Genomic DNA, 19,643 nt, shown 5'->3' with positions numbered 1-19,643 from the left:
TTTATCCAACATATTTAGCACCTTTTCCTCCTCATAGAATATCCAGGAACAGAGCATGATTTCCACAGACACCTTTGGGATTCAAAATGATTTGATTTTTTTGGGATGAACTCTTGTTTGTCTCTATGGATGGATCATAAACAATTCTCTGCTAGCATGTGATATTCTTTTTGTGTTGAGTAGTTGTGATTGATGAGGTATTGGTCATCTGGTATTTTCTCTGTTGCCTGATTGGATGAGCAGGCCAGCACTTCTTGTGAAAACTCTGGCATGTGCAAATGCAACATTTGGTTTTGGCAAATGCTTAGGTACATGACTTTGGATTGAACACTATTCTCTCACTTCTAATTTGACTGAAGTGAGTGTTTAAGAGGGTTAAATAGGAGTCACAAAACAGAAAATAGCACAAAGGTGGTCTGTGGATAAGACACTGGACTAGACCTAAGAGATCTGGGTTCAGCTTCAGCTCTGCCAGAGGCTTCCTGCCTGGCTTTGGGTAAATCACTACATCTCCATGTCTTGGTTTCCCCATCTATAAAACAGTGATACTCGCTTCTTCCACATCCTTCATCTGCTTTATCTACTTAGATTATAAACCCTTCAGAGCAGGGACTGTTCTTACAATGTACAGCGCCTAGCACCAATAAAGCCTGTCGTGCTAATAAGAATATAAGAGCTGCCATACTCGGTCAGACCAATGGTCCATCTAGCTCAGTATTCTGTCTCCGGGAGTGGCCAGTACCAGAGCTTCAGAGGGAGTGTACAGAAAAGGGAAATTCTGAAGAGATCCATCCCTCTTCTTCTCCCAGCTTCTATCAGTCAGAGGTTTAAGGTCATCCTGAGCATGGTGTTACATCCTGACCAACTTGGCTAATAGCCATTGATGGACCTGTCCTCCATGAACTTATCTGATTCTTTTTTGAATCCAGTTATACTTTTGGCCTTCACAACATCCCATGGCAGTGAGTTCCATAGGTTAATTGTATGTTGTGTGAAAAAGTATTTTGTCGTGTTTGTATTATGCCTGCTGCCTTTTAATTTCATTGGGTGACCCTTGGTTTTTGTATCGTGAGAAAGGGTAAATAAACAAAAGGGTAACTAATGTAATACAAATACACCTCTACCCCGATATAACGCTGTCCTCGGGAGCCAAAAAATCTTACCGCGTTATAGGTGAAACCGCGTTATATTGAACTTGCTTTGATCCGCCGGAGTGCGCAGCCCCATCCCCCCGGAGCGCTGCTTTACTGCGTTATATCTGAATTCGTGTTACATCGGGTCGCGTTATATCGGAGTAGAGATGTACTAACAATCTTGTTTTAGTCCTGCCTTCTCTGTTGTCTTTTTTGCCCACGCTCCCTCTAGGGTCCTCAGTCACCTATTGCATTTACTCAGTCGTTAGTTGGCAGCAAATGCACCAAATTCTTATTGCTTTGAATGTGTCACTTTGCCTCATCTGCCCCCTGTAGCTGTTCTTTGGAGCCTTTTGTCTCCTCACTGTGGGTAGCTCAGTTTGACATTTTTGCTCCACAGATCGGATATTGTTAATCTTGCTCCGTGCCTACTGGTTGATTCTATGCCTCTTCCATAGCTGCTGTACTAACACTCCTTTATACCAGAGCTCACCTTTAATCTTCTTGTTCTGTCTAATCATTGTCCGAAATCACACCTGTCTTTTCATTTTAAAGTCTGGAGGCAACTTGTGTCCTTAGTACTTCCATCACACCTCTCCCGGAGTTCACTTGATAAGCACTTTCTGACTGGCCTGCGGCCATCACACAGCACAGAGACTGAATTGGCTCATGAACGCCCTGTTACTTAGCCAAGATTCAGATCCTATTTCCTCTCTGGTTCTCTCCAATTTGGCTATGGCCTTTTCATTTTTGAACTTTCAGTACACTAAATCCCCCTAATAGTTTACCTCCTGTGTTGGAGGGGGATCACAGGAAGCGCAGGAGGTGTATTCACACATTGTAGCCTGCAGAGAGAGAAAGAGAAAGCGGCATGGGCTAGAGGTCTGAGCATAGGCCATGGAGCCAGGAACTTGAGGTCCTAATTGTATTACTGTGGTGACTCTTTAGCATCTTTGCCCTATTTTCCTCACCTGTAGAAGGCGGATGATAAACCTTATTTGCAGGGATCTTGTAAAGAATCACTAATGAGGCAAAGAGCTTTGAGAATGAAACGTGCTATAGAGTATATCAGTCACCTGGCACAGCCATGAGATTAAAGTGGGCTTTCATGATACTGCCTTATTTGAGGGAGTCATCAGCTTTTTGAAGAATTCTTCTCCAGAGCTGAAACTTTCCAGAGTTGTCAGCTCAGTGGTGATTTTTGTTGTTTGAAAGTTTGAGGAAAATGCCTCGGCCATTTGTGTATGTGTGTGTGCATGCATGTATGTGTTGAGGGGAGGAGATGTAATTTTCCAGCATTTTGGGAAAAAAAAGAATATCTTTGCTCACTGGTAACGTAAGATCAACTGAGCCTATAATTAATGTTTATAAAATGTTATTCTCTCAGCTTTTTGTCTCTCTCAGACTCAAGCTTTCATCTTTTAGGATGCAATCCCGTTCCAGATACAGAACTAAATCCCACAGTAAAGTTCCTTTCATACTAATAATGACAAGTGCTCTGCAAATAAAATATTACCCAAGTGATCTAGTGCAGTGGTCTCCAAAGTGGGATGCGCAAGAGGTTCCTTAGGGGTGCGCGGCAGGAGGACAGAAGGAGCGTTGTTGTTTTTTTTGCTTCGTCAGGCAGGAGTCTGAGCGGCTTTTTTGTTGTTGGTTTTTTTTTTTGCGCTTCGGCGAGGCAGGGGGTGCGTGCTCAAAATTTTTTTACTGATGGGGTGCACGATTAAAAAAGTTGGAGACCACTGATCTAGTGGGCTGAGCCCAGGACAGGTGGCCAGGAATTCCTTAATGCTAGCCCTGGTTCTGATACTAAGTTCTTACCTACACAAGAAAGTAGCAGTGGTTGAATTGAATCATTTTTAAACCAATTTAGTTAAATCAGTGCAAAAATCCTTGTGTGGACATTCATATTTCAGTTTAAGCATAGTTCATTTTGGTTTAGTTCATACTAATCAACTTAATCTAAAACAAACTATGGTCAATGTAAACCAAAATAGGGCATGGTCTATACTTGAAAGTTAGGGTTAGGGTTAAAAAATTCACATCCTGACTGCCAAAGCTATGCCCACCTAACCCCCACTGTAGACACAGCTAGGCTGATTGGAAAATTCTTCTGCCGACCGAACTACTACTGCTTGAAGAAGCGGATTACTTGCAGCAACAGGAAAACTCTGTCTATTGATGTACAAAGCATCTCCATTATGGAGCTACACTGGCATACCTGTACTGCTGTCGCGCCTGTAGTGTAGACATGCCCTAAACCTTTTGCACCAATGTAACTAAATCGGTTGAAAATCACACCTTTAGTTAAACAAGTGCAACTCTTTTATGTAATGCCCTTTGACTCCCTTGTGATGACCTTGGGCCAAGGCACTTTGGCTAACATTTTCAAACATGTCCTCTAATTCTGGACCTATACATAGAATGCTTCCGCCGACGTGCACAGGCAGAAATTGTGGAAAAACAACATCGCTTGCCTCATAACCTAAGTCGTGCAGAACGCAATGCCATCCACAGCCTCAGAAACCACCCTGACATTATCATCAAAGAGGCTGATAAAGGAGGTGCTGTTGTCATCATGAACAGGTCTGACTACCAGAAGGAGGCTGCCAGACAACTCTCCAATACCAAATTCTACAGGCCACTTTCCTCAGATCCCACTGAGGAATACACTAAGAAACTGCACCATCTACTCAGGACACTCCCTACACTAACACAGGAACAAATCAACATATCCTTAGAGCCCCGACCGGGGTTATTCTATCTACTACCTAAGATCCACAAACCTGGAAATCCTGGACGCCCCATCATCTCGGGCATTGGCACTCTCACTGAAGGACTGTCTGGATATGTGGACTCCCTACTCAGACCCTACCCCAATAGCACTCCCAGCTATCTCCGTGACACCACAGATTTCCTGAGAAAACTACAATGCATTGGTGACCTCCCAGAAAACACCATCCTAGCCACCATGGATGTAGAGGCTCTCTACACAAACATCCCACACACAGATGGAATACAAGCTGTCAGGAACAGTATCCCTGATGATGACACAGCACAACTTATTGCTGAGCTCTGTGACTTTATCCTCACGCACAATTATTTCAAATTTGGTGCCAATATATATCTCCAGACCAGTGGCACCGCTATGGGCATCCGCATGGCCCCACAATATGCCAACATTTTTATGGCTGACCTGGAACAACGCTTCCTCAGCTCTCGTCCACTCATGCCCCTTCTCTACCTACGCTATATTGATGACATCTTCATCATCTGGACCCATGGGAAGGAGACCCTGGAAGAATTCCACCATGATTTCAACAGCTTCCACCCCACCATCAACCTCAGCCTGGACCAATCTACACGGGAGGTCCACTTCCTAGACACCACCGTACAAATAAGCGATGGCCACATTAACACCACCCTATACCGAAAACCCACCGACCGCTACGCCTACCTTCATGCCTCCAGCTTCCACCCTGGTCACACCACACGATCCATCGTCTACAGCCAAGCACTGAGGTACAATCGCATCTGCTCCAACCCCTCAGACAGAGACCAACACCTACAAGATCTTCACCAAGCATTCTCAAAACTACGATACCCACACAAGGAAATAAAGAAACAAATCAACAGAGCCAGACGTGTACCCAGAAGCCTCCTGCTACAAGACAGGCCCAGAAGAGAAACCAACAGAACTCCACTGGCCATCACCTACAGTCCTCAGCTTAAACCTCTCCAACGCATCATCAGTGATCTACAACCCATCCTGGACAATGATCCCTCACTTTCACAGACCTTGGGAGGCAGGCCAGTCCTCGCCCACAGACAACCTGCCAACCTTAAGCATATTCTCACCAGCAACAACGCACCGCACCATAACAACTCTAACTCAGGAACCAACCCATGCAACAAATCTCGATGCCAACTCTGCCCACATATCTACACCAGCAACACCATCACAGGACCTAACCAGATCAGCTACAACATCACCGGCTCATTCACCTGCACGTCCACCAATGTTATATATGCCATCATATGCCAGCAATGCCCCTCTGCTATGTACATTGGCCAAACTGGACAGTCACTACGCAAGAGGATAAATGGACACAAGTCAGATATCAGGAATGGCAATACACAAAAACCTGTAGGAGAACACTTCAACCTCCCTGGCCACACAATAGTAGATGTAAAGGTAGCCATCTTACAGCAAAAAAACTTCAGGACCAGACTCCAAAGAGAAACTGCTGAGCTCCAGTTCATTTGCAAATTTGACACCATCAGATCAGGATTAAACAAAGACTGTGAATGGCTATCCAACTACAGAAGCAGTTTCTCCTCCCTTGGTGTTCACACCTCAACTGCTAGCAGAGCACCTCACCCTCCCTGATTGAACTAACCTCGTTATCTCCACACTGATTTATACCTGCCTCTGGAGATTTCCATTACTTGCATCTGAAGAAGTGAGGTTCTTACCCACTAAAGCTTATGCTCCCAATACTTCTGTTAGTCTCAAAGGTGCCACAGGACCCTCTGTTGCTTTTCTCTAATTGTGGATGATTTGGGGAGCCCAATTTCAGATCCCTATGGCTTGATCTTCAAAAGTCCTGAGTCCCTGTAGCCCCTAGTATAGTCCTTCCCTCTCATGAAATCAATGGGTGGTATGAGTGCTTGCCACTTCTAAAAATTGGGCCAGAGGGGAATAAATAAAATTGAGCACTCAGAATTAGCCCCTGAGCTTGAAACCATTTATGGGTGTGTTTATCTTTAAGCACGAATAGCCTGACCGCCATTAGTGGGATTACTAGTATATGTGAAGTTAAGTTCATGCTTAAGTGTTTGCAGGATCAGGGCCTTAGATGGCACTTTTGAAAAGTTTGGCCTTCAAGTGCAATTCCACTCCGGGAAAGGGACTATGTAAAATTGCACCATCTTACACAGCATCCCCACTCCCCATGTCTATTCAGGATAGAGTTAGTCAGCAAATAGCAAAAAGTCATTTCACTGACATTTCTGTGAAGTGTTTTTCCATTTTCTGTTCAAATTTATATTTAGATTAATATTCTCCATCCAGTTATCAGGCTAACCAGAAAACATTTTTATGAACATTTTTGCAATTTCCACACATCCCACCCCAATTTTTCATCAGAATCTCATTTGGGTGGAACTTTTCTGACTAGATCTAATTCAGATTATATCTACATATACTGAGTATACATGTGGTCTATGTTTGTATACTACTTTTTTCCTAACGTTAGCTTTGCCAGAACCAACCCAGCTAAAAAGGAATAAACTGGATTATACTCCTTTTTATGCATCATTAAACATGTTTTCCTAAATTCCAATCACTGCAACTGAAAGCAATAGGACTGCACATTTTTCACTGAAGGAATCCTCTGAAGACCATGGGAGTTGAACAGTTGTCACTGAGGGTATAATGTGGCCTGCAGAACCTTTGTCGGGTAATGATGCACAAAAAAGGAAAATACCTAGTTTAATTCTCAGATCTCAAGTAGAAGTTGTAGGGCTGGTGTTTAGAAAAAAGTATCTTTTACCTTTTATAAACTGAGTACATGTAATCCGGAAACCATTGCAAAACTATAAACATGACATCCTAATGGCATTTTTACTAATTTATGTTTCAGAGTAGAGCTGAACTTTTAATATCTCTCCATCTCTTTCTTAGGGCTGTGTAATACCACCACCTACAGATTTGATCTGATATTACATTAACCCTCTAAAGAGAAGAGACATTAACGTGGGGCTCCTCCAAATACAGGAATGAAAACTAAATTTCACTGGAGTTAAATGGCTCACACAAGATATGAACAATTAGAATAGGAGGGTGAAAAAACTGAGGTCTGTATTAAAAAGACATTTTGGCTAAACACATACAGAGAGATGTAGTAGCATATTCTTAGCACATTAACAGAACTAGTGTTCTGGCGTCCTCCAAAGAGCCAAGGGGTTTAAGTGCCATGAATGCAGAGGAATTATGTAGGGAGTGTAATGGGGACAATAGCCGGGATGAACTGAATGAAATTTAGAAAGAGAAGACTTCCCAGCAGTGCTACCTACTAGGCTGTTGAACAGTCTCCCAAGGGAAGGGATAGAAGCTGTATTGCTTAAGACTTTTAAAACTAGATTGGACAAAGTACTAGGAAGCAGATCCACAGAGGTTTTCAGGCATCTAACTCCCACTGAAATCAATGAGAATTAGACACCTAAACACCTGTGAGGATGTGGGCCTATTTATTTTTACAAAACAAGCCGGTATCGGCTCCTAGAAAATGGATTAGATTAAGGCTGACTACACTGCACTTTCGTCGGTAAAACTTTTGTCGCTCTGCGGTGTGAAAAAAATGCATCCCTGACCAACAAACGTTTTACCAATGAATAGCGTCGGTGTGGACAGTGCTTTGTCGGCGGGAGATGCTCTCCTGCCAACAAAGCTACCGCCCCTTGCTGGGGTGGTTTTATTTTGTTGGCAGGAGCTCTCCTGCTCACAAAGAACGGCTACACTGTCCGTGCCTTACAGCCGCAAGGCCTGCTGTAAGCTGTGCGGTGTAGTCATAGCCTAAGTCTTCTTAACCTTGTACGTCACTGGTCTCTCCTATGCTCTTATAACCAAGACTATTTTGCATCCGAAGAAACGGGTATTCACCCACGAAAGCTCATGCTCCAATATGTCTGTTAGTCTATAAGGGTGCCACAGAACCCTTTGCTGCCAAGACTATTTTGTAGCCCTGACATTACGTGTCTAAGTAAGCAATCGCTATTGTTGCCACAAGTAGGGTGCCCAGATGTCCCGATTTTATAGGGACAGTCCCAATTTTGGGGTTTTTCTTATATAGGCTCCTATTACCCCCCCCCCCCCCCGCCCCGATTTTTCACATTTGCTGTCTGGTTACCCTAGCCACAAGGCTGTTCTGTGATTGGAAACGGGAGGGGAAGAGAGATGGGTCTGGAGACAACCTCTCTTCTGAGCTGTGCTCCACGTGGGGAGCAGATCCCAGCCCCACCCCCCAGGGTGGTCATGCCCCACCAGGGCGCAACGTTTTCATGTAGCAGCGAGGCCGCCCTGGGCGCTGACGCGGGTGGACGTTCCCTCGTGGGGCAAGGACACTTGGTCGGACACCCCCGCGCGAGGGCACTGGGATCCCGGGGACGCCGGTGGACGCGGCCGGAAGTCACGCTAGGCGGCTGCTCCGCCAGCGGCCCCGGCTCCAGCGTCACCTAGCAACCATCGGGGGTGGCCTGAGGACATCGTGTCACGTGGGCTGGCGAGCGGGCACTACGGTGGCCCGCCACGCGCCCACACGTCACTCAACCCTCGTCCGCGCGAGGCGCTGTGGATGTGAGGGCGGGGTAGCTCCCCCCCCCCCCCGAAACGCGCCACGCGAAGGGCCCGGATCCAGGCAGGATCAATTCGACAGCCCCATTCACAGCCCCAGGGCTGCCCGGCAGTTGCCTGTGTAGCTGCCAGGCAGCGCTGGGGGTAGTTGAGCGTTTTAATAGCACTGGGGTTTCTGCTACGTCCCTAGCAAGCCCCGCTTCCCCCTTGGAAAAGCTCCGTGTTTTGACTTGCCTTCCCTTTTAAGTCAGGCACCTCTCCAGGCGCCCTATTCTGCGCCCGAGGGGAAGAAGGCCCCGTTCCCCCAAGATGGCGGCGCTGGCAGGTGACCCTGGGGGCTCTGCGCGCCGCTAGCTTAGAAGGCCCCAAAGATGGCGATGCTGGCAGAGCGTGAGTAGTGGGGCTGCTGAGGGGGTTACAGCCGGCAAGGTGGGTGAAGGGAGAAACCATCATGTGTCCGGGGAAGGGAGCTACCACTATCTACGCAGGAGGGGTGTGGGGAGAAACCATAGCCGCTGAGGAGGTGGACACCACTAGGGATGTCGGGGAAAGGGGAGCGTGTCCGTGATAGAAGGATGGACTAGATGGAAGGAGCTATTCTGAGGGGTAGGGAGATACCACTATTCTTCCGGGGGGTGGGGCGCAGCTCCATGCTGCGTTCCTGTGTCCCGCTGGGTGATGTCCCCTCTGGACCCCTGGCTCCCTGCCCCGGCCGGGGCGCTCTGGGGCTGCTGGGAGGTGCTGCTGGGAGGTGCCCCTGGGCGCTACCAAAGCAGTGGGGTGGGGGAGAGAGGAACGTGCCTAGGCCCAGGCATTGGGGGAGCGAGTGAGGAGGTGCCTGGACCTAGACCAAGTGGGGCCCATATGGGGGTCCTGCCTGCTGGGCCCCTCTGCGGGGCTTTGGGCAGGGTGGGCACTGGGCCCCCGCCCCTCTGTGGGTGGGGGGCAGGGTGCTGGGTGGGGGTCGAAGCTGTGTTGTTGGGTTGTTTCCCACATCAGCGTCGCTCCTCCCTCCCCCAAAAGAGCCACCCGTCAGAGAGGAAAACGCTTCTCATTGTGGCCTTTGGTGCGTGCCCCGACACTGCACTATGGTGTGAGCGCGCACATGGATGCAGTGGTGAAACACAGCCATCTCTGGTGAGGAAGGGTGGCGACTGCTTAACGACGCACAGCAATTTAGGACAGGAAACAAACACTGCCTCATCCCCAGTGACGGCAAGAGGGATTTTCTATAGTCAGAACAAAACTTCGGAGTATCTGAGTGAAGGAGTACCCTGACTGTGTAAAAAAGTTAAGAACATACTGTAAATAGCCCCGCTGAACTCAAACAAGATTTGTGCTTTATAATACTAATGTTTAACATTGAGCTTTTGCATAAGGAGGGTGTATGTTCTTGTGTGAGAGGCATTTTTTAATTGAGTGTGCGGTAAACTGTTACCACAGTTTGATTATTTAATGATGATGGAATCAAGTTTGAGGTCTCATTACATATCTTCAAAGCACTCAAGGGCCTGAGCCCAGGATATGGAGAAGATCAACTAAAGTTCCAAGATGAAGACTGTGATCAGCAACTTTGCTCTTCTGCTGCAATGGAAATCTCAAAGGCTATGTCTAAATTGGCAATTGAACGACAAAACTTGAGTCTTTTTTCAGAGGTGGTGTTCTTTCTTCCCCCCCCCCCCCCCAAGACAAAAGTTTTGCTGCGACAAGTGCCAGTGTGAACAGCGCGTTGTCGGCAGGAGCGCTGTTGTTGGGGGTAGAAGTTTTTGTTGGCAGGAGAGCCAACAAACAGCGGCTACACTGCACAACTTTTAGCAGCACGGCTGTGGCGACACAGCCATGTCGCTCAAAGCTGTGTAGTGTAGATATAGCCTAAGAGAGAGGCTCAGCTGTGCAGGAGACAGAACTTTCTTGAGGGCTAGTCCAAGACAGGAATGAACTCCCCAAGGAACAAAGGATCATCACAGACCTTTCTACCTTCCTCTCCCAAGGAGCAGTGGTCTCAAGCTGCAGTGCGGGAGGTCTAGGTTGGATATTAGGAAAAACTATTTCACTAGGAGGGTGGTGAAGCACTGGAATGGGTTATAACACTGGGGGTACGGGGTGGAATTTCCATCCTTAGAGTTTAAGGCCCAGCTTGACAAAGCCCTGGCTGGGATGATTTAATTGGGGTTGGTCCTGCTTTGAGTTGGGGGTTGGACTAGATGACCTCCTGAGGTCTCTTCCAACCCTGATCTTCTATGATTCTAAGTGCAAAATGTATTTCTTTGAACCTCCCTTCTCTAACATATATATGTGTGTGTGTGTGTGTGTCAGAAATATATAACACCTAAAACTAAACACTCCATTGCACACTCTTCTCCCTTGGGGAGAGGATGAAAAAACAAACACATGACAGATGTTAGTCGCATTGCATAATGTGCTAATCAAATGTGCTTAGATACTAAGTTGATGAGGATACCATAAGAACCTGTTGATAAATTATAGTCATTTGCTTGACCATGTTTCAGTTGGTTATGAAATATATTCAAGAGACCAAATAAACCAATATCGGTCAGGTTGATTGCTCTAAGCCAATGATGATATAGTGCAGGAAAAAGGTTCTGTAAGATACCAGTTTTGGGAAGCCATCTTGTGCAGTGTTGTTGTGTTCACCTTTTGCAGAGTGCATTCCCAGAGTTACACTTCTAAAGCCATCTTTTTATACACTATCTGTTCACAAGTAAAAAGCTACTGTGTGCATCACCCAAAACTTGATTTTACCAAAAAGCTTTTTACCTTGTTTTTCTGGTGCCATCGTGTTTCCTAATCTCTTTGCTCTGAACACATGTATTCCAGGTACCCAGCAGTGTGAAGGCACCTCTTAGGTTTATACCAGGGTAGAATACACACACATCTTGTCCTTTTCCTTTGGGACGTTCCAGTACTGGCCTGTAAGACTTATTACTATGGTAAAACACACATGGTCTGATCCTGAGATTTTTCCTATCTACTTAAGCCAAATTTTACGTCAATAAATACCAGGTATTATGGGACACTTAGCATAAGTGAACAGGATTATAAGTAAAGATCTAAGCCAATTTAGGCTATATAACTGCTACAAAATTTTGTGCTTGATGCATACTAATGTATATGTAGTGTGGATAATACATATTATTGTAAAATATAGATATATGCTAGCCAGCATGTATTGGTCAACAGAATATATAAAATAGTTTTTAATGCCCATAGATGGTTATTCAAAGTTTAATTATTTATTGGGGCACTCGGAGCTTTTGAATGAGCATTCTTCTTTTCTTTTAATGTCAAATCTAAATAATACATTTCTGCAGGACTGGGGCCAGAATATGTAATGAATCTTAAAAGTGTTTTTTTTTTTAACTTGAGAGACATACTTCTGAGTTGATTTGAAAAGTTATACCCAGAGAGCACAATTACATGTAAGTCCCCATCAGTACGGTTATTCAGAATTGTGCAGTATCCAATGTACAATAATTGAAAATTTAGTGCTGTGTTAACGTTTATACTTGCATATGCAGGGAAGCACTGAAATAGTTCTTTAAAGAATAAATCTAATTACGTAGGGTTTGCCAGAACTCTGCATGTGTGACTAGCTTGTGGTAATTTTGAAGGCAGATTTTGCACATTCATTTTTATGTGTGCAGTTCTGGACCGAATTCAATCACCGTATTATCAATATTCATTCCAAAAGAGAGGAGAAGAACTATTTCTTATCCATCCACGTAGCTAAAACTCTTGTCCAAGCTCTCATTCTCTTGGTTCTTGATTACTGCAACATCCTTCTCTCTCGCCTTGACAAAAGCAATCTTGCCATGCTTTTATCCATTCAAAATGCTGCTGTAAAGATCATTTTCCTAGCCTGTTGTTTTAAGCATGTCACTCCTCTCTTTGAATCCCTCCACTGGCTCCCCCTTCTCTATCGCATTGAATATAAGCTGCTTATTGTCACTTTCAAGGCCCATCCCTAGCCCTACCTGTCATCTCTCCTATCAAGATGTCAGCTCTTGCATCCGGTCAGCTCGTGATGCTGGCCTCCATCACCCACTTATTAAATTTTCAAACTAAGATCTTCTGCTTTCTCCCATACTGCTCCTCACACTGGAGAGATCCTCCTTCCCATAACAATTGAACAGCCACCTTGTTATCCTTTTTCAAGAATTCTCTGAGATGCTCCCAGTTCCATGCACAGGGCCAGTTAGACAGGCAGAACTGCGGAGTCTCAATGCGTGGCTGAGACGATGTTGTAGGGAGGAGGGGTTTAGATTTATTAGGAACTGGGGAAACTTTTGGGAAACGGGAAGCCTATACAGGAAGGATGGGCTCCACCTAAACCAAAATGGAACCAGATTGCTGGCACTTAACATTAAAAAGGTCGTAAAGCGGTTTTTAAACTACGGGCTTGGGGGAAAGCCGACAGGTGCGGAGGAGCACATGGTTCGTACATCCCTTAGGGGAGGATCTATTAATAGAGAATCTCTATGACCTAGTGAGGATGGAAAATGATAAAATACAGGCAGGGTTTGATCAGAATCAGTCAAATAAAAAAGACTCCCATTCAGTTACATCATGTAATGGCAGACAGCTAAAAGGAGACAAATTTTTAAAGTGCCTATATACCAATGCTAGAAGTCTAAATAATAAAATGGGTGAACTAGAGTGCTCGTATTAAATGAGGATATTGATATAATAGGCATCACAGAAACTTGGTGGAATGAGGATAATCAATGGGATACAGTAATACCAGGGTACAAAGTATATTGGAAGGACAGAACAGGTTTTGCTGGTGTGGGAGTGGCACTATATGTGAAAGAAAGCGTAGAATCAAATGAAGTCAAAATCGTAAATGAATCAAACTGTACCATAGAAATAAACTGCCACAGGATAAGAGGGAAGGTACTTTCATGGGTTGGTAACTGGTTAAAGGATAGGAAACAGAGGGTAGGAATAAATGGTCAGTTTTCAGAATGGAGAGAGATAAATAGTGGTGTCCCCCAGGGGTCTGTTCTGGGACCAGTCCTATTCAACATATTCATAAATGATCTGGAAAAAGGGGTAAAGAGTGAGGTGGTAAAATTTGCAGATGATACAAAATTACTAAAGATAGTTAAGACCCAGGCAGACTGCGAAGAGCTACAAAAGGATCTCTCAAAACTGGGTGACTGGGCAACAAAATGGCAGATGAAATTTCATGTTGATAAATGCAAAGTAATGCACATTGGAAAGCATAATTCCAACTATACATATAAAATGATGGGGTCTAAATTAGCTGTTACCACTCAAGAAAGAGATCTGGGAGTCATTGTGGATAGTTCTCTGAAAACAACCACTCAATATGCGGCGGCAGTCAAAAAAGTGAACAGAATGTTGGGAATAATTAAGAAAGGGATGGAAAATAGGACAGAAAAACATGTTGCCCGTATATAAATCCATGGTACACCCACATCTTGAATAGTGTGTGCAGATGTGGTCGCCCCATCTCAAAAAAGATCTATTAGAATTGGAAAAGGTTCAGAAAAGGGCAACAAAAATTATTAGTGGTATGGAACGGCTTCCGTATGAGGAGAGATTAATAAGACTGGACTTTTCAGCTTGGAAAAGAGATGGCTAAGGGGAGATATGATTGAGGTCTATAAAATCATGACTGGTGTAGAGAAAGTAGATAAGGAAGTGTTGTTTACTATGTCTCATAACACAAGAACTAGGGTTCACCAAATGAAATTAATAAGCAGCAGGTTTAAAACAAATAAAAGGAAGTATTTCTTCACACAACGCACAGTCAACCTGTGGAACTCCTTGCCAGAGGATGTTGTGAAGGCCAAGACCGTAATAGGGTTCAAAAAAGAACTAGATAAATTCATGGAGGATAGGTCCATCAATGGCTATTAGCCAGGATGGGAAGGAATGGTGTCCCTCGCCTCTGTTTGCCAGAAGCTGGGAATGGGCGACAGAGGATGGATCACTTGATGATTATCTGTTCTGTTCATTCACTCTGGGACACCTGGCACTGGCCACTGTCGGAAGACAGGATACTGGGCTAGATGGACCTTTGGTCTGACCTAGTAGGGCCATTCTTATCTTAAAATCGTCCTCAAAACTCTCCTGTACCATGATGCCTACAAAAAATTTGACACTGGTCAGAGTGCTGGTGTGCAGAGTATACTGCCTATCATGCTGTCCATTATTGTCATGTCGTTTCCTTGTACTGCCCTGTCGGTCTGTAGCCATCTGTTGTCTCCTGTCTACTTAGATTGTAACCTTTTTGTGGCAGGAACTGGTTCTCTATTTGTACAGCATCAGGGTCTGGTCCATGATTGGTGCTCCTAGGTATTACGTATCAGAGGGGTAGCCATGTTAGTCTGAACTGTGAAAAGCGACAGAGTCCTGTGGCACCTTATAGACTAACAGACGTATTGGAGCATAAGCTTTCGTGGGTGAATACCCACTTCGTCAGACACAAAAAGAATAATCTAAAACGAGACAACAGATGGATAGATGGGAGGGCAAGGAAAGGATGCCTAGAACAGTGATGTTATTAGCCATCTCTTAGTGCAGTTTAGCAGCTGGAGACAAGGAGGAGAGCCATTAGCACATCACTAACTGGCTCTCTGCCCGTAATTATTGAGTGCTCCATGGACCACAGTTTCAGAACTGCTAGTTCAGCTTCACATCCACGGCTGCAGTTGGGCAAAAAGTGTGCAGGAACTGATCCATTGCAAACATCACAGAGCTGGAGATAGTGGAATAGCAAAAGGTGTCTGAGTGAATGAAGTTTTTCTCCACTGGATGGTGCTGCTTGTCCAGGATATCAGTAGCACTTCCATCGTGTCATTCTCCAGGGGCAGTTTGGTACAGCGGAGTGCTAGTGTTGGAACTGAATCACTTTTCGCTTGCAGGATGATAGGTAGTTTACGTCTTCGTTTTGGAAAGATTACAGTGAACAGACTGCTCTGACAAAGAGAATGGTTCTTTCCAAAACTCATTTGGAGGAGAAGGGATTTTTCACTAGGAGGGTGGTGAAGCAGTGGAATGGGTTACCTAGGGAGGTGGTGGAATCTCCTTCCTTAGAAGTTTTTAAGATCAGGCTTGACAAAGCCCTGGCTGGGATGATTTAGTTGGGGATTGGTCCTGCTTTGAGCAGGGGGTTGGACTAGATGACCTCCTGAGGTCGCTTCCAACCCTGATATTGTATGATTCTATGATGGCTGCAGCTCAGAGGTTGGATTCCTGGCTCTGCCACAGATTTCTTGTTGATTTTAACTAAGTCACTTCACTTCACTTCTCTGTGCTTGAGTTTTCCTATCTGTAAAATAGGACTAACACGTCTGCCTCAGAGAAATGTGAAGATTAATACCCTGTCTGTAAAATGATTTGAGATCCTGTGATTGAAGGTGCCAGGAAAGTGTTACAGATTTCAACTTTGAGAAGCTACTCCACTAGGTCTTGGAACCAGGGTTCTCTGGGGAGTATGAACTGTAAAGCATCTTAGATATATGTGGCAGCTTTACACCTGTGTAAGTTGTACCAAATTTAATTCCTCGGGTTTTGTTAAGCCATTATCCTGGGTAATAGTTACAATAGACAGAAGAGGAAGATTCTGCAGATGTTGTCGCCGGTAGGAAGTGCTGAACAGGTGGGATTATAGTGATTTGAGGAAGGTGAACAATGATGAGGAGACTTCAGGCTAAAGGGGTAGAGGAAAAGGGACAGTGTAAGGTCTGGAATTGGGAAGGAGACATTCGTGTACTTGAAACCTTCCGTATGTGTGTGACTGTGTCCTCTTGAATTGATCCTCCTATGCTGCACTGGTTGACTTTGAAAAGTACAACCTTCTGTGGCTTAAAGGGACAATGACCAAGATTTTCAAATGTTTGGTTGCTCAGTTTGATTTTTCAGAGGGCCGGTGATCATTATTTTTTGAAATCAGGTTTCTTTGAGGTGTGTTAAGTTGGTTGCCCAAAATCATTAGTTAGCTTTGTAAAACTTGGCCAACATCCACATAACTCCTTTTGGTTGAGATTTTCAAATTAGCCTAAGGAGGCGAAGTGCCCAGTTCCCAGTGAAGATCTGTGGGAGCGTTGGGCACTTGGCATATTTAGGCCCTTTTGATCATCTCAGCCACTTTGTGTTTATCTATAAACACAAACAATCCCTATGTTATTGGTATCACTATAGATTATCAACACCAACAGAGCTGTAGACTTTTCTCCCTTTCTGCGCTATTAACTTCTTGAATTTTTACTCAACTTGGATAGTGAAAACAGGCTGGTCAGTTTCACTTATGGAAAAGCATACCAAAAGTCATGTAGAGATCTCCCTAGAAACCTATAAAGTTTTCCAGAGAATGAGATCCTTTCTATTGGTATTTAACCATCTGATGGAATTTTGGGGTATTCCATCAGCAGGGTATAATCTCCTCTTGAATCCAATAGGACTTTTCTTGAGGGTGGTTTTTCTGTACTGCGCAGGGCAGTTACTAGCGCTTCTAATGCTGCCTGGGAATGTTAAAGCTAATGTTAAAAAACACAATTAATTTTGTAATTTTTTTCATCACTGTGTTTTGTGGATTTTATTTTTTTTATTTATTTATTTATTTATTTATTTTAAGTCGGAGTGTTTTTTTAGAAGAACCAGAATTGGGGCCAAAACCAAATTGTGTTCCTGTAATCTTGTTCCTATTTTCCAAAGGTGCATTTAGAGGAATGATGGTCTTGTAGTTAAAGCATGGAATTGTGACTCAGGGGAATTGGGTTCAATTCCTGGCTCAGCCACAGAATTTTTATTATCTTGAGCAAGCCTCTCTGTATCTCCATCTGTAAAATGAGGGTAGTAATGCTTCCTTTTTCTGTTTAGGCCCTGATCCTGCAAACAGTTATGTACATGCTTAACTTTGCTATGCCAGCTTTACTTCGTTGGTGTCAATGGAACTACTCATGATAGTAAAGTTAGGCATGTGCATAATTGTTTGTAGGATTGTAAGCTCTTTGAAGCAGAGGATCTTTTGTACTGTGTCTGAGCACAATGTGGCCTTGATCCTCATTTGGAGACACTAGGTGTCATCTGAGTTCTCAGATAAATTAGCCATTCTCTGTGCAGACCTTGAAAGTTTTCATCACATTGGTGCTTGTTCTGTACTCGTTTGAATAAGCAGACATCTGTGACTGGTTATGTTTAATTTTTTTTTTAATTAAAGCAGTGGTTAGATCCACTATATTCTGACATTCAGGGAGGAAGGATGGTCCAGTGATTAGGGCACTAGCCTAGAACTTGGGAGACCTGCATTTGAGTCGCTGCTCTGCCACATACTTCCTGTGTGACCTTGGGCAAGTCTCTTAGTCTCTCTGTGCTTCAGCTCCCTGTCTGTACAATGGGGCTAATATCACTTCCCTACTTCACAGAAATGTTCTGAAGATAAATACATTGAAGATTGAGATGCCCAGATACTTTGGTAATAGGAACTATATAGGTACCATAAATAGTCTGTTTTAGATTCTGTTTGGAGGGAAAATAATGTCTTGACTTTTTTTTAATTGCATTATCAGCTTGCATAACATTTTTTTTCTCCCTGCTGTAGCCCGTAAAAAGCAGAAGTGGTCTGTGGATCCTAGAAACAGCGCCTGGAGTAAAGATGAATCCAAATTTGGCCAGAAGATGTTGGAAAAAATGGGATGGTCCAAAGGAAAGGTATGGTCTAAAGGGAAGTGTGTGGTCTTGCAGAAAAGCAAACTCTCTGGTATTACAGAATTTGAAATACTGAGTGATATCTGGATACAGGAATTACAGGCAGCTCTTAGGCCTATAGTTGTTAGGGCTATATCCTTTTTAGTAGGTACTTTACTGTTACCCCCCTACTACTGACTTCTGGATCTCTCCTGCTGTCCTGTTTCCTTTTTTCCTTTTCTGCTCTCTTTGATAAGGAGATGGGTGACCCCAATTCAGAACTGCAGGAGCTACAGATGGGCCTCCCAAATTCTGACAGCTGCCTGGGGTGTAAGAGCAGCTCCTGAAACTTCTCTAACCTTTGACAACTTTTAATGGCCCCTTACGATCTGCTCTTCCACCCAGAATAGCCAGAGCATAGCATCAAGCCACCTCTCTTCCCACCCCAGCATGCTCCTATGGTAGAGAGCTGTGGGTGGAGGCCAGTGATCTTACGATGCCAGAAATATTCCCTGTTGGCCAATATAGACATTTCTGCTGCCTCTTTACAGTGGCTCAGCTTCTATAGAGACCCCACAGAGCCCAGAATTGAGGCCTGTGTCTCTTCAGCATTTCCGGATGCTAGTTACCTGACTTAAACGCAAAAGAGAATGGTCTTCATTATTTTTGTTTTTAAAGGCATCTCTCATCTCGGGTATTCCTCATCCACCATTTGAAAAAGAATAATAGTTGTGGCTTTCTTGAGTTTAGGAGACTCGCAGAACTTCTGGTGCAAGAGAAGAGGTACTCCTGAATGTCTCACAATAACTGTATTGACTTGGGAAAGTTGCTTAAAGAAAAGCTAGCCTAAAGAGGCTTTTAATTTAGTTGCTGGAGTAGAATTTCACATACAAACTGCAACAGGTAGGGCCTGATCCCAAACCCATTGACATCAATGAGTCCATTGGCTTCGAGAGGTTTTCTAACTGTGATTAATTAACGTCTTGATTTGTAAGCACAAATGCACATTTGTTAGTGCTTTTAATGTGATGTGAAAATAAGTATGAAAGCCATGGGATTTTAAAACTGAGATTGAGATTTTACAACTGCTCACATTGGATAAAATCATGCTGGCAACAACCATGTCCAAACACAGCTGTTGCCTTAACTAAAGTGGACAGAAATTTTTTCCTAAGTGTCCTAAAACCATTCTATAAGTCCTGCCTACACTGGAATTACCGCTAAAGTGCGGAAGATCGGTTACAACACAGTCCCAATAGATGGGGCAATACGCCTGGTACGTGGTGGCCAGAAGAATCTGGCTAGCATAGCTTTTAAAACAAAATTCACTATCTGCTGGGCCCATGCTAGCAACAGTCATGTTTAAATGTGAGTTATTGCTACATAAAACAGGTTTTCAACCATAGGCCTCATCTACACTACTCCCAAATACCGGGATGTGTACGAGTGTTCTTATGTGACTTCTCCTTATCTGTGTG

At 44.2% G+C, this 19,643-nt stretch overlaps 1 protein-coding gene across 3 annotated transcripts in view; it reads left to right on the top strand.

The window, feature by feature from the left end:
* Positions 1-8,195: 8,195 nt before the first annotated feature.
* Positions 8,196-19,643, top strand: part of PINX1 (PIN2 (TERF1) interacting telomerase inhibitor 1) — a 78,832-nt gene continuing 67,384 nt past the window's right edge. Inside the window, exons 1-2 of one of the 3 annotated variants that reach the window (XM_005290659.5) lie at positions 8,196-8,877; positions 18,080-18,189. In XM_005290659.5, coding sequence (XP_005290716.2) covers positions 8,859-8,877; positions 18,080-18,189 — 129 coding nt within the window. In that variant the 5' untranslated portion in view covers positions 8,196-8,858. Of the gene's footprint in view, positions 9,094-18,079; positions 18,190-19,643 lie in introns of all 3 variants that reach the window. The other 2 variants (XM_008171865.4, XM_005290658.5) reach the window with 2 other exon arrangements.

Source organism: Chrysemys picta, chromosome 3 (assembly GCF_011386835.1).
Source record: "Chrysemys picta bellii isolate R12L10 chromosome 3, ASM1138683v2, whole genome shotgun sequence".
NCBI classification, from domain to species: domain Eukaryota; kingdom Metazoa; phylum Chordata; order Testudines; family Emydidae; genus Chrysemys; species Chrysemys picta.
The sequence above is the reverse complement of the archived record's forward strand: the minus strand, read 5'-3'. Positions and strand labels throughout refer to the sequence as shown.